We start from the raw sequence: 15,483 nt of genomic DNA, 5'->3' as shown, positions 1-15,483 counted from the left end.
ATATATATATATATATATATATATGTATATATGTATATATATGTGTGTATATATATATATATATATATATATATATATAGTGATATTCTGGGTGCCACTAAAAATGGCATAGCCTGCCCATTGTGGCACCCTGACCTCAAGTTGCTGAAGCTAGAAAATAACTACTTTGTGACTTAGTGCAGCATTTTTAATATATTATATTGGCACAGTAACATGTAACAGCATAAGTATTCCACCATTCAAAGCATGGATGAATTCAGCAGCCTTGCATAACAGGAATAAATAACACTCCACACCCTGTCCATCCATGTCACCAGGTAGAAGCTCCTTTCCTCCAGGAAGTCATTGTCTTTAGTAATTTTTGCAGAGTGTTCCATCCCCCCAAAAAGTTGGCTGGTATCTCCCTTAGGAAGAAGTTGTCTTCTTGTGATGTGGAAGCCTCAAAAACTGGCTACAGCAGACTGGTACAAACTTTAGGAAGGAGATGTCTGATTGTGATGAGGAGTCCCTGAAGACCGTCTCATATAGGCTGGTATCTACGTTATGAATGGGATTCCACTTGTGTTGAATATTTTTCATGCTTACCTCTAACGCAGGTGGTCAGATACTATAGCTTGCTTCTTTGCTTCACCTATAGCAGCCTTCTTTCCCGTAAGGCAAGCAGCCCTACCGGTACTCAGTTGTCCCCAGGATTTTTACACAATGCTATAGTGCCTGGCTACCACGCCGAGGCATGCGTGAACTGATCAAAGTAAGCAGGTACTTGCAGTTGGCAGACAGGCAGAGTGGTTTAATGACAGTCCAGGTATAAGGCAGCCAAGGTTAAGAATAGTCAGGGTGAAATACGTAGTCAAAAGGCAGACAGAGTTCAGAGAGTAGTCGATATCGGATCTGAGGTAATCAACAAGGGAATGCAGTCTAGCAGAGCAGGGCAGACAAACAAAGAGCTTGGAGCACATGCAACAAATGCATTATCACAAGTATGAAACTGCAGGCTTGGCTGGCTTAAATCAGGTTTGGTCTCCACCCATAGACCTTCCACATCAATTACCTTGCAGGTGAACAGACAAACAAAAACCAGGATGCTGAAACCAGCAGCTATGATGGAGCAGGAGCACTACAAGCTTCTGACAATATTCCTTCCAAGCTGGCTCTTGTGGGCTGGTATCTCTATTAGGACAGGGGCTTTTGGAGGGGACTGCAAACTAGCCTCTTGCCTACTGACTATGGGCCCTGGCTTATGCAGAAACACTGCTCTTTGCGGGGTGTATGCTGGGGGGACCCTTGGAGTAATGTTACTTTGGATTCAAGTCCACATCTCCCCAAGACACACAGACTCTGGGACTCTAGGCCTAGGATCCATGTTAAAGGCCTAGCTGCCTATTGCCAATAGGGGACTGCACCGCACAGTCAGACTCATGGCAGATGCTAATGTCATCTTCCACACATTGTTTATTGTTGGGATTAACTCACCTGTTGTCTAATGTGGGGATGTGTTTATACTTATAAAAATGTGTATTGTACTTCATGAGCTCGCTGACGGCAAGTCTGCTAGTTAATTAACTCAAGTTAATTAAATCACTGTCATCTATTAGTTGCTAGTGGGAAAGTACAATACTGTTTGTGTTGGTTGTTCCTTAGAAATGTAATTATATTTCTGTACACAATTTCATCTGCATACGATAATGTAATCAGGCACATGACCTGATGAGGTATATATTTGGTGTGAGTTTGTTCAATAAATGTTTCAGATCTTATACAAGCTATTCTCGGCTAGTTTTGTACGGGGGCGGCTAAAATATCTGATATCTATGTTCAAGACTGAAGGAAGCGGTATTCTGACGGAAGCACACAAGCACATTGTGGGGTCGTGGTTCCGTTACAGGTATGAAATCTCTGCTTGTGATAGAGATTCTTTTGAAAGTGGCTCTGACAGGCTAGTATCTCCATTAGGAATGGGATGTCCATTTGTGATGAAGAATCCATCTAAACTGCTAATGGTAGGCTTGTATCTCTATTAGGATTGAAATGTCTGCTTGTGATGAGAAAACCTCTAATTCTGACTCTGATGGGCAGGTACTATATTTCTATTAGAAATTAGATTCCTTTTGTGATCAGGAATCCATCAGTATGGTGGGGTCAAAACGAGAGTCTTGGTGTCAAATACATCTGTGGATACCACATGGTTATTAACCTTATATTTTGGCCCAAATATTATCTAAATTGAAAACTGGGGTGCATAAACCTAGACCAGCTGTAACACCAGTGGGCTACAGGATCATCATAGAGTAACTTCAGGGATGGAGACTAAGATTTTCCAACATGATAATGAACAGGGTTTCTTATTTTCTAGAGCATCTGTAGTCATGATATGAGAAGACCGGTTCACATCTTGAGACATCTGCTTATTCGCTGCTTGGACGGGTTGCCACGTCTCACCTTTTGTCATTAATCATGGACTCCTGCAGCAGAGACAAGCACAATTCCAATCTTTTATTGTATATTTGTATAATTAGCGTGTAACACTGAGAGGCTCATCCAATACAACACCCAGATATGGTAATAGCGAATGAACTAGCCATGAAGACTTTATTAGTATCTGTGTGTGTGATGAATTCCCTTTCTATATGAAGTAAACTTTTGGCTAGAATGACCTTACTAAACTTGGCAGCAAACACATGCTAATATCGAAGGGTAACCTAGCATGTACACCTAGGATGGGAGTGCAGACAAAAATAATGATAGAACATAGGTACCCCCCTTCTTCAATATATCACAGCACTGCCTGAGTCTCTCAGATAAGTAAAAGAGGGCTCAGAACACCATTGTGGGAAATATTGAGAAGATGTGGCTTTTCTCTGACTTTTACAAAGTCGCTGTTTTCACTGAGGCTACATTGGATCTACAAACCCAATTCCAAAAAAGTTGGGACAATGTACAAATTGTGAATAAAAACAGAATGCAATGATGTGAAAGTTTCAAATTTCAATATTTTATTCAGAATACAACATAGATGACATATCAAATGTTTAAACTGAGAAAATGTATCATTTTAAGGGAAAAATGAGTTGATTTTAAATTTCATGGCATCAACACATCTCAAAAAAGTTGGGACAAGGCCATGTTTACCACTGTGTGGCCTCCCCTCTTCTTTTTATAACAAACGTCTGCAAACGTCTGGAGACTGAGGAGACAAGTTGCTGAAGTTTAGGAATAGGAATGTTGTCCCATTCCTGTCTAATACAGGCTTCTAGTTGCTCAACTGTCTTAGGTCTTCTTTGTCACATCTTCTTCTTTATGATGTGCCAAATGTTTTCTATGGGTGAAAGATCTGGACTGCAGGCTGGCCATTTCAGTACCCGGATCCTTCTTCTATGCAGCCATGATGTTGTAATTGATGCAGTATGTGGTCTGGCATTGTCATGTTGGAAAATTCAAGGTGTTCCCTGAAAGAGACGACGTCTGGATGGGAGCATATGTTGTTCTAGAACTTGGATATACCTTTCAGCATTGATGGTGCCTTTCCAGATGTGTAAGCTGCCCATGCCACAGGCACTCATCCAACCCCATACTATCAGAGATGCCGGCTTCTGAACTGAGTGCTGATAACAACTTGGGTTGTCCTTGTCCTCTTTAGTGCGGATGACATGGAGTCCCAGTTTTCCAAAAGGAACTTCAAATTTTGATTTGTCTGACCACAGAACAGTTTTCCACTTAGCCACAGTCCATTATAAATGAGCCTTGACCCAGAGAAAACGCCTGCGCTTCTGGATCATGTTTAGATATGGCTTCTATCTTCTATCGACTATAGAGTTTTAGCCGGCAGCGGCGAATGGCACGGTGGATTGTGTTCAGCGACAATGTTTTCTGGAAGTATTCCTGAGCCCATGTTGTGATTTCCATTACAGTATCATTCCTGTATGTGATGCAGTGCCGTCTAAGGGCCCGAAGATCACGGGCATCCAGTATGGTTTTCCGGCCTTGACCCTTATGCACAGAGATTGTTCCAGATTCTCTGAATCTTTGGATGATATTATGCACTGTAGATGATGATAACTCCAAACTCTTTGCAATTTTTCTCTGAGAAACTCCTTTCTGATATTGCTCCACTATTTTTGCCGCAGCATTGGGGGAATCAGTGATCCTCTGCCCATCTTGACTTCTGAGAGACACTGCCACTCTGAGAGGCTCTTTGTATACCCAATCATGTTGCCAATTGACCTAATAAGTTGCAAATTGGTCCTCCAGCTTCCTTATATGTACATTTAACTTTTACGGCCTCCTATTGCTACCTGTCCCAACTTTTTTGGAATGTGTAGCTCTCATGAAATCCAAAATGAGCCAATATTAGGCATGACATTTCAAAATGTCTCACTTTCGATATTTGATATGTTATCTATATTATATTGTGAATAAAATATATGCTTATGAGATTTGTAAATGAGTCCATTCCTTTTTTACTCACAATTTGTACAGTGTCCCAACTTTTTTGGAATTGGGTTTGTACGTTTTCAGAAGATGGTAAAATTGGCACAGTTACTGATCCTTCCGGTGCACTGTAACCCATTTGTAATATATTCTTTCTAGAACTAGTATTGACTGAATGAAAGAAGATGTAATTTGCTACCGTCTGCCAAGTTTACCACTGCGGTCTGCTTCACAGAGTGGAAATTCTGCAATAGATTGCTAGTTAAGGGAAACTCTTAAAAGCCCACTTAAATATCTTGTGCATAATTTTAGAGCGTAGGTCCCTACCTATGAAGCTCTGTCAGGGAATTCCTGTCAGACGTCTGGCACACAGTAATGCGCATGTGCGCGCCAGTTCCCGCAGAACTGTGACCAGGAATGCGCACAGGAATACGCGATCGGGCGCATGCACAGTGCATGTTGGCACCAGACGGCCTATTTTAGGATTTCTCTGTCCTTGGTCAAGTGCTGACTGGTCTTTCAGCTGTTCCCTGTGTTCTGCGTTCATCCTGTGTGTTTTTATTGTTGCTGACCCGGGTTGCCCCTGACCTGATTTTGGATCCACTTTCTGACTTGTCGCCAGTTCCTAAATCTGGCTCTATTCCTGACACTGGCTTTGCATATGATTCGGTACCTCGCTGCCTGCCGCTTGTTGACCCTGGCTATTCCTGTAACCTCACCCCTGTCACTGATCCTGGCTTCCTGTTCTGCTTGAGTGCCCAACTGGCTGTCTGCTATACCAGCTCCATGCATCACTGAGTGCTCCTGCCTCAAGTCTGCTGAGAGCCCTGACAAGTTATAATTCTTGCACCAGCCGCACAAGTGGAGTGCCCCTTTAACCTCAGATGGACTTCTGAGCACAGCTACTGTTCCTGTCCTGATGGTATGCTAGTTGCTTCGGGACTGCATCTCTTGCTGCAAGCTCTCCAATCAATATATGCTGCCACACATGTTCCCCCTGTCCCTTGGCACCCTCTGTTCCACTCACAGTGGAGCCCGGGCTGGGGATACAAGAGAGGCCAACCTCGTCATTTCAGTCTTCTATCTAATAGGTGACAAGCTCAGAGTGTGACTGGGCTAGTACCCATTTTTTTTTTTTTGTTTGGCTGTACATCTCCTATGGATCACAGGAGTGCAGATTGTTCTGCATTCCTGTGACCCGTTTCCAGCAGAGAGCGGACTGAAGTCTGCTCTCTGCTGACGTCACAGATGTCGGGCCAGGCACCGCATCATCGCGACCAGCGGAGTCAGAATCCGCCAGTTGCCTGGACCAACACCCAGGTCAGCCTCTCAGCCTCTCGCACACCCCAAAGGCCGGCCCTGGTAGGAGATCTGTCTTATTAAAGAGACATTGGGAGGGTAAGTGAACTACCTTTGGAAGTTCAGTGTTCTGGAGGGTGAAGTAAATGGGCCAAATAACCAAACTATTTAAAGCAGCATGGGTGGGCAGGAGACCTATATCCTGGAAGGGACAATGGGGGCACAGAAGATCTTTGTTCACAAAGGTGGGAGGGATGGACAGAAGATTCACGGTCTGGAAGGAATAAGGGGAGGACAAGCGGTCCTTGCTTAGGAAGGGACAGAGATCTGTGTTCTGGAAGGGATATTTGGAGACTAGGAGATCATCTTTAGAAGGGTCAGTGGTGGAGCAGGGGAAACGTTCCAGAAAGTGGTAGAAGGTGGTGTGGATGACCTCTCTACTTGTGAGTGGTCTAGTAACATACAAAGGTCATTGATTATAGGTTTTAGTATTGTTAATTTTGTGACTGTAGAGCTACCACACTGCTTTCGTGTCTACGATAACTTAGCTGAACCTTTTGGCTATTTTACGGTGTGAGGTGTGGTAAAGAAAACTTACCTTCACTTCAAATATCCAGAATGGACATGGAAAAAAAAGGAATTGTCCTTTGCACAACTAATCCATGTTTTGCAGATCCCCCTTAGAGCATATCAAGTGTCAGATGATCACTGCAGAGGCCAAACATCTCCTTTTTCAACATCTTTTATCATATTTATTAAACAAAAACATTATCTTGGTTACATTTGCTGCCATGGAGCCTCACTGCACCCAAACTCTAACTTACATTCCATGCAATAAATAGAAGGACAGAGGAATAAAAAGCTAATACATACATATTAGTATGTTGCAGTAAATGGTACAGTCATGTAAAGAGAAAAATGATGGTGCCCTTACCAGATAGAAGCAGGAGGCCATTATCATGGCTTTCATCGTCACCTCCAGGTCAATCGGAAATGTGACGGTGTAATGGCCCCCCTCGCCTTTTATCATTCCCACCACATGCTGCTCATCCCGAGATTTTACCTTACAGGAAAAAGTGTCACAAACGTGTCAGAGACAGAAGCCCCAAGAGATACGGAGAAACATGCAGAAAATATGGAAAAAACAACCATCTGAATAAACAAGAATCATTGTTATTCTGTATCCTTCGATTCCAATGTTTTATACTGTAGCTTGAGATTATTTCAGTTGGGTATACTGGATACAATAGGGAAGGAGGAGGCTGTGGATGGAGGTGATGACAGTTGGATACACTAGATACAATAGGGAAGGAGATGGCTGTGGATGGAGGTGATGACATTTGGGTACACTAGATACAATAGGGAAGGAGATGGCAGTGGACGGAGGTAATGACAGTTGGATACACTAGATACAATAGGGAAGGAGATGGCTGTGGATGGAGGTGATGACATTTGGGTACACTAGATACAACAGGGAAGGACATGGCAGTGAATAGAGGTGATGACAGCTGGGTACACTAGATACAATAAGGAAGGGAGATGGCAGTTGATGGAGGTTATGACAGTTGGGTACACTAGATACAATAGAGAGGGAGATGGCAGTGGATGGAGGTGATGACAGTTGGGTACACAAGATACAATAGAAAGGGAGATGGCAGTGGATGGAGGTGATGACAGTTGGGTACACTAGATTCAATAAGGAAGGGAGATGGCAGTTGATGGAGGTGATGACAGTTGGGTACACTAGATACAATAGAGAGGGAGATGGCAGTGGATGGAGGTGATGACAGCTGGGTACACAAGATACAATAGAAAGGGAGATGGCAGTGGATGGAGGTGATGACAGTTGGGTACACTAGATACAATAGGGAAAGAGATGGCAGTAGATTGAGGTGATCACAGTTGGGTACACTAGATACAATAGGGAAGGAGATGGCAGTGGATGGAGGTGATGACAGCTGAGTACACTAGATACAATTGGAAAGGAAATGGCAGTGGATGGAGGTAATGACAGTTGGGTACGCTAAATACAATAGAGAAGAGATATAGATGATATGATAAATAATGAAAAATCGCGCTTCCCAAAGATGGCAATAAAAGCAGCCAGCATCAATCACAAAATATGATACAAAAATAAATACAAATAAAATGCAGCGCTTAAATCAGTCCATAATATGTTGAATCCACACTCAGAGGATATAGTGAGTCCCAGTTCACAAACACCATGAAATGTGAGGATACAAGCATCACTGGTATACAGAAATAGTGAGCACCTCCACCACACCGATAGACCAGATGGCCTCTTACCGGATCCAAATGATCACTTTTCTCACAGTGATCTAAAGTGCCTTGGGATATGTAGCTGGGACTTATTCATACTCCATAGGAGATCCGGGTACTCCAAGGGTGGATGGATGCAGAGACAAACGGTCCTCCCCAATAACAAGTCAAAAAAGACAAATGGGAAAGAAGTAGTGCAGGACGTTCCAAATAAAGCCAAACGTTTATTTAAAATTGCACTCACCAAACACAAGAAAAAGCCACGCATTGATAGAAGTATAACGATGGTACTAGCTTAAGCCGCTGTGCAGCGGCGTCCTTCTTCCTTCTTCCGGATCTCCTATGGAGTATGAATAAGTCCCAGCTACATATCCTAAGGCACTTTAGATCACTGTGAGAACAGTGATCATTTGGATCCGGTAAGAGGCCATCTGGTCTATCGGTGTGGTGGAGGTGCTCACTATTTCTGTATACCAGTGATGCTTGTATCCTCACATTTCATGGTGTCTGTGAATTGGGACTCACTATAGTGTGGATTAAACATATTATGGACTGATTTAAGCGCTGCATTTTATTTGTATTTAAGAGATATAGATGGATTGAAATTGGATGTTCTAAATGCTGGATATGATTACTATAGTCAAGGATTGCATTAGGCAAGAAGTATACTGAACAAAATTATAAACACGACACTTGTTTTTGCCCCCATTCTTCATGAGCTGAACTCAAAGATCTAAGAGAACCGGGATTCATCCGTGAAGAGAACACCTCTCCAAAGTACCAGACATCATCGGATGTGAGCATATCCCCACTCAAGTCGGTTACGACAACAAACTGCAGTCAGGTGGAGACCCCGATGAGGACGACGAGCATGCAGATGAGCTTCCCTGAGGTTTCTGACAGTTTATGCAGAAATTCTTTGGTTATGCAAACCAATTGTTGCAGCAGCTGTCCGGGTGGCTGGTCTCAGACCATCTTGGAGGTGAAGATGCTGGATGTGGAGATCCTGGGCTGGTCTCAGATGATCTTGGAGGTGAAGATGCTGGATGTGGAGGTCCTGGGCTGGTCTCAGACCATCTTGGAGGTGAAGATGCTGGATGTGGAGATCCTGGGCTGGTGTGGTTACACGTAGTCTGTGGTTGCGAGGCCGGTTGGATGTACTGCCAAACTCTCTGAAACGCCTTTGGAGACGGCTTATGGTAGAGAAATGAACATTCAATTCGCGGGCAACAGCTCTGGTGGACATTCCTGCAGTCAGCATGCCAATTGCACGCTCCCTCAACACTTTCCACATCTGTGGCATTGTGCTGTGTGATAAAACTGCACATTTTAGAGTGGCCTTTTATTGTGGCCAGCCTTAGGCACACCTGTGCAATAATCATGCTGTCCAATCAGCATCTTGATATGAGACACCAGTGAGGTGGATGGATTATCTCGGCAAAGGAGAAATGATCACTAACATAGATTGTGAAAGATTTGTGAACAATATTTGAGAGAAATCGGCCCTTTGTGTACATAGAAAAAGTCTTAGATCTTTGAGTTCAGCTCATGAAAAATGGGGACAAAAACAAGTGTTGCATTTATAAATTTGTTCAGAGTAGATAGAATAATGTTACTAGTAACAGTTAATAAGCATTCAGGTTGTGCTTTAGAAACAGGAAAGTTTCATAGTTTTGTCTCAATTTTACTTGAGATAGCAGTTTCCTCCAGACATGAAGACAGCAAAAATTACAGTTTACAGATTGTGACAGGAAGTCAGGTAAATCTGTGGATGTAGTCACAGACAGGAGATACATTTCCACCTGGTTTAGAAAATTCACCAATTACTATAGGGTGTCGGCTGCAGAGATAGCCAGAACTGTCTAAGGACGTTGAAGAGACTGCAGCTATTCAGAATGAGGCAATTAAGGCCTCTATAATTTGTCCAGAGGAAGTCGATTGATTGCTGCCTCCTGAAGCTGTGTGAGCTGGGGAGAGGAGAACAGTCAGATGTGTGCCTCCCGACGCTGTGTGAGCATGGGAGAAGGAATGCCCCCTGAAGCTGTTTGAGCATGGGGAAGACCTCCTGGAGCGATGTGCGCTGAGGAGGGTAAAAAGGGTGAAGACTTCTCAAGGTGAGAAAATGAACTATTTCTATGTGAAGAGAAAAACCAATGGATGTTTTCTATGTGAAAGGAAAGTCCAATGAACATGTGCTGTGTGAAGAGAAAAGGGACATTCTCTATGTGAAGAGATAATAAATGGACTATTGATAGTCTGCTGTATGATCAGCCAAGTCTGCCCAACACTAGGTTGGGGACAGACTTCCTTAGATAGGTTCCTGTGTGTGAGAAGGTAGCTGCCCACAGTGGCAAGGATTTATTTTTGTGTTTTATTTTATTTTGGATGTTTTTGATGCTTGCAGTCTGGTGAAGAAAATTGCATGAATAAACCAAACTGTTGTTTGCAACCACTTCTCGGCTATCTCCTTGTGTAACGAACCCCCCCAAGGGGTCATCCACACCCGCCACCGAGCTAATCTCCCACAAGATGCACCCATCGGATCCAATTGCATACCCTTCCAGGGGAAATGGGGCTGATCTTTGGTTAGTTGGAATACAACAATTATTTCGATGGTTGTAAAAATCAGAAAAACCCAGTAAAAATCCCTCTTCATCCAGTCTGTGAGATCCAGCCTGCCTTTCCTAGAACAGCAGCATGGACTTGACTCTATGCTCATTAGTTTCCTTTATGAAATACCTCAAAATTTACATTCCCGAAGATGCTGGTCTGCAAGCTGGGGCCCAGGATCAGTAGAGAAACCTCCTTTGAGGGGTTCATGATGGACAAGTGGGTGACAAAGGTGTTCCAGTGCAAAGTGACCAATCCGATGAGCCCATATGATGGGACAATCACCTCCATCTAGAACAGACACAAGTATTAGAACATGAGCAACTGCAACTGACTGCTTTCTCTGAAACACAATGGCTTTTGTCCCAATTCTACCTTTTACAAGCTAAAAATTAGTAACATTTTTGAATCGTTTGCAGGGGCGCTTTACTTATAATACCCAGGAGGCTACAGCTGTAATCCAAACACTGTTAAAAATATAGCTGAATTATGTCGTGGTAGATACTAATAAAACTCTAATTAATATTTATGTGGGTAGCCTTAGAGCCCATTCACATTAGCGCGACTTGTCAGGCGACTTGTCAGCCTGACAAGTCGCGGTCGGTCGCGGTCCATTGAGTAGTACAGGACCCGTTCTAAAAGGAGCGACACAAGTCGCTCCGACTTAGAAAAAGGGTCCTGTACTACTTTGGGGCGACCTCGGAGCAACTTGCATAGACTTCCATTATGTGAAGTCCCTGCAAGTCGCGCCGAAGGTGCGGTGCACGCGACTTCACAGGTCGCCCCCCGAAAGACGTGTCGCCTCAGTGTGAACCGACTCTTAGGGTTTCCTACAGATTCCTAGACACTGCCTGGAAATACTTGTTGTTGTGGGGGCTCCTTGTGCAGTGCAGTGCAGATGGTCCAGACAAAGAACCCAGCTGAATAAACAGTTACACGCCTAAACTGCGTTTAGATCCTACGACTGGATGAAGGTGGAGCTGACGATCATAGGAGATTAAGTCAATAGGTGCCGAATGTGAAAAAACAGTTCTAACCAATTTCTAGGCTCAAAGACATGGGGTTTGTCCAACAAATGATGTGGGGGAGCTGGGCACTGCCTTGGGGGACAGTTGCTGCAGAAGAGGTCAGCAGAGGCTCAGCAGCTCAGTGAGGAGGGCTACATGATCGAGCAGGCTCCCAGGAGTCGGAGGACTGCTGGGGAGGCGGAGGAGGTGGGTACCATGTCCCAGGTCTCCAGACATAGGAGAAACTCTGCTACCCCGGTGAGTCCACTCTGACTCTATAGTCACCTGCGCCGTAGACAAGATTAACTCCTGGGCCAGGCAGGGTGAGTCCACTCTGACCCTGTAGTCACCTGTGCCCTAGACAAGATTAATGCCTTGGCTGGGCTGGGCGGGGGGGGGGGGGGGTTAGTCTTGCCTAGGGCATCAAAAAGGTCACGCACTGGCCCTGGTCATAAGACATCCCAGATGAGCGCCTTGTGTGCGCACTCTTCGGCACAATATGTGGTCATGTCCATATTTGATAAACGATGTCGGCTGAAAGATCTCACCCCTTTTGTATATAACAGCTGTCATCAGCCGGACTTTTTCTGCAGAAGGGAAGAGACCGGACTTGGACATGTGTCGGCATTTTGCATTTTCTTTCTCTTTTTGTAGGTGTCGGATTGTGATTGATGTGTCTCATTATCGCATGATCAATGGAAGATGCACAGTACAAAAGACTGTGTACTTTTTTGTGAAGAAGTAGGGGTACATACTGTACCCCCTACTCATTCACATGAGGCGGTGGTATCTGGGTGTCCCTTATTGTTAAAGGGAGCTTCTAAATTCTGCAGACCCCCCACAACCTCTGGGCCAAGGAGGCCCTTGTCCTCATCAGCCTGTGTATACCAAGTTACACCCCACTTTGAGGGCATGTGACCTGTTATGATTCAGGAGGGGGGTGTGCACTTATCCACCCCTTTTCTGTCCTGTCAGGCTGCATACTCGATAAGGGCCAGGCATTAGGTTTTGAGGGAGACCTCAAGCTTTTTTTCTTCTTAATTTTTGCTTAGGGTTCCCCATTGAAATCCATACCAGACTGGTATAAAATTGTTTGGGGAAGGGGGGGGGGGGGGTGGATTCGTTTTGTGAGGATGATACTGGGGCCAAGTGACATCACTAGTTGTGACTCAGTGGTGCCAGCAATTCTGTAGTAATTCCACCATTCTACATGAAGCTTGGCTCCCTCATGTTCAGGCATTTGTCCAAACACTAAATAGCCAAAGTTTGGTTTAAGCTTAAACTCAGACTAAACCTTAAGCCTATCACTAATGGTGAGTGACCGTCTTGGTGTGAAAGTAACACCAGAACCTTCCAATGCTGTCCTGCCTTGGAAGAGAACAGCAGTAAAGACTGGGATACCACTAGAGCCTCATTTGTCAAGGAGCCCCATTCTAGGTTTATGGAGTATATAACAAAATTGCTGTGTGAATGTCTCAAACATTCACTCATCTGTCAGAAATAACCCCTGTGTTTCGCCTAATTGGCTTCTTTCCTAATACTGTCAGCTTCATCTCCAGCCATAATTCCGTATTATCTTGATTAAGGTATTTCAGAAAAATTCCACATTATGGCCACTAGATGGAGCTGATGATAATGTTAAATAAACATATTAGGAATATTCATGACAGCAAATTCCTGAGACACTCACATGGCAATTTTCGTAAGAAATAGACTCTGCCAGTATAGCTCTGAAAGACCGAAAGCAACCAAAGAGTTTTTTAAGGGAAAGAAGTGGAATGTTATGCAAAGGCCAAGTCAATCACCTGACCTGAATCCGGCATTTCACTTGCTGAAGACAAAACTGAAGGGAAAATGCCCCAAGAACAAGCAGGAACTGAAGACAGTTGCAGTAGAGGCCTGGCAGAGCATCACCAGGGATGAAACCCATCGTCTGGTGATGTCTATGCGTTCCAGACTTCAGGCTGTAATTGACTGCAAAGGATTTGCAACCAAGTGTTAAAAAGTGAAAGTTTGATTTATGATTGTTAATCTGTCCCATTACTTTTGGTCCCTTAAAAAGTGGGAGGCACATATACAAACTGTTGTAATTCCTACACCTTTCACCTGATTTAGATGTAAATACCCTCAAATTAAAGCTGAAAGTCTGCAGTAAAAGCACATCTTGTTTGTTTCATTTCAAATCCATTGTGGTGGTGTATAGAGCCAAAAAGATTAGAATTGTGTCGATGTCCCAATATTTATGGACCTGACTGTACAATAAATAATATAAAAAACACTAACAAGGTTAGAACAGCGGCACGCGCGGGTCTCCAGCAACGCCATGACATCCCGACCCTCGTTGTCTCGAACCTTCAGATCAAAGAGGGGCCCGCAGCACTGCACATACTGATTGGCCTGATACATCCGCTGGCCCATCTGATCCATAACATCAAAGCTCCGCCCCCAACCTTGTGACACCGTGACTATGGGAAAAAAGGAAAAGGACATGAGAAGTGATTACAAAGGAAATGATGCAAGTTTATGAAACATAATTTTTTATAAATTAATATAAAGTCCTTTTGGAAGAGTCTGCTAGAGATGCGAGGGTAGAAAACACCACATCCCATGTAGGCACATGGAGGGATTTTTAAGGTGCTGAAGACAAAATTGAACACTATTCTAAAGTCAAATACATTTTATTCTGCATATTTAAAGGTTAAAATCCGACATTGTTGTGTAAAACCAACATGACAATTTCATACGGTTGTCATTTATCTACAGGGGTTTCTGCTCCACATGTTTCACCAAGAATATGGCTTCTTCAGGAGACCCATGAAGCCTTGTACACAATATCATTGTGAGTAGATAAGAAAATAAATTGTACGTTTATTTATACACACAACATTCGAACTTAAACAGATCACCTGACATGGCCCAGTCCATCGTCCCTTTGATGTGGTGAAGTTGTCTTGTACCCTTAGCAGAAAAAACCCCCTAAAGCGTAATGTTTCCACCTCCATGTTTGACGGTGGGGGATGGTGTTCTTGGGGCCATAGGCAGTATTCCACCTCCTCCAAACACGGCGAGTTGGGTTGATGCCAAAGAGCTCAATTTTGGTCTCATCCAGGGGTCAGGTCCTGGGAAAAAAAGTGTGGGAACTGACCCAAGATCCCCCCCCCCCCCCGACATTGCAAAAAAGTACCTAAAATGCCTGTATTCTGTGGTAAACAGTGCAAATATCAATATTTAAACTATAAACATGTAGATAGTAGGGTTGAGCGGACACCTAGATGTCCGTGTTCGACGGGTTCGGCCGAACTTTAAAAAAAAGTCCGGGTCCGTGTCCCGGACTTTTACCGAACTTTTCCCGGACACCGAACCCCATTGAAGTCAATGGGGACCCGAACTTTAAGGCACTAAAATGGCTCTAAAACACCAAAGGAAAGGGCTAGAGTGCTGCAAATGGCAGCAAAACGTAATTAAGAGCATGGCAAGTGCTCTGCAAACAAATGTGGATAGGGAAATAACTTAAAACAACAAAAAAAAACAGAAAAATAAAACAATGTTCTTCTTCATCTCTGAAGGACGAGGCCCATATGGAGTAGGAGGGAGGTTGAGGTGGTGGTGGATGTGGCGGTGACATAGGCGTGCGCACAGGGTGTGCTGGGTGTGCCTGGGCACACCCTAATCACCTAGGGCACATAGCATTGCCAGTGAGGAGATGGGAAAGATCTCCCTGGGACCTGCTCTGCTCTATTTCTCCTTGCCTACAGGTACATGGCCCCGATACATTACTCTCCCTGCTGGCAAACACATGCATGTGTATTTCAACTTTGGGGTGCACACCTTAATGCAATAGGCTGCGCACACCTATGGG

At 44.0% G+C, this 15,483-nt stretch overlaps 2 protein-coding genes across 2 annotated transcripts in view; both read right to left on the bottom strand.

Annotated features, from left to right (window-relative positions):
* The window catches only part of LOC309554234 (phospholipid scramblase 1-like), a 241,264-nt gene that overhangs the window by 133,407 nt on the left and 92,374 nt on the right, over positions 1-15,483 (bottom strand). The gene's annotated exons all lie outside the window — the stretch shown is intronic.
* LOC309554239 (phospholipid scramblase 1-like) overlaps positions 2,355-15,483 on the bottom strand; it is a 35,752-nt gene continuing 22,623 nt past the window's right edge. Inside the window, exons 3-6 of the mRNA XM_082255876.1 lie at positions 13,908-14,089; positions 10,747-10,908; positions 6,662-6,790; positions 2,355-2,462 (exon numbers count right to left, since the gene is read on the bottom strand). Of these exons, the coding sequence (XP_082112002.1) occupies positions 2,436-2,462; positions 6,662-6,790; positions 10,747-10,908; positions 13,908-14,089 (500 nt within the window). The 3' untranslated portion in view covers positions 2,355-2,435. The remainder of the gene's footprint in view (positions 2,463-6,661; positions 6,791-10,746; positions 10,909-13,907; positions 14,090-15,483) is intronic.

Source organism: Pelophylax lessonae (assembly GCF_965119305.1).
Source record: "Pelophylax lessonae genome assembly, chromosome: 4".
Taxonomy (NCBI): Eukaryota; Metazoa; Chordata; class Amphibia; order Anura; family Ranidae; genus Pelophylax; species Pelophylax lessonae.
The sequence above is the reverse complement of the archived record's forward strand: the minus strand, read 5'-3'. Positions and strand labels throughout refer to the sequence as shown.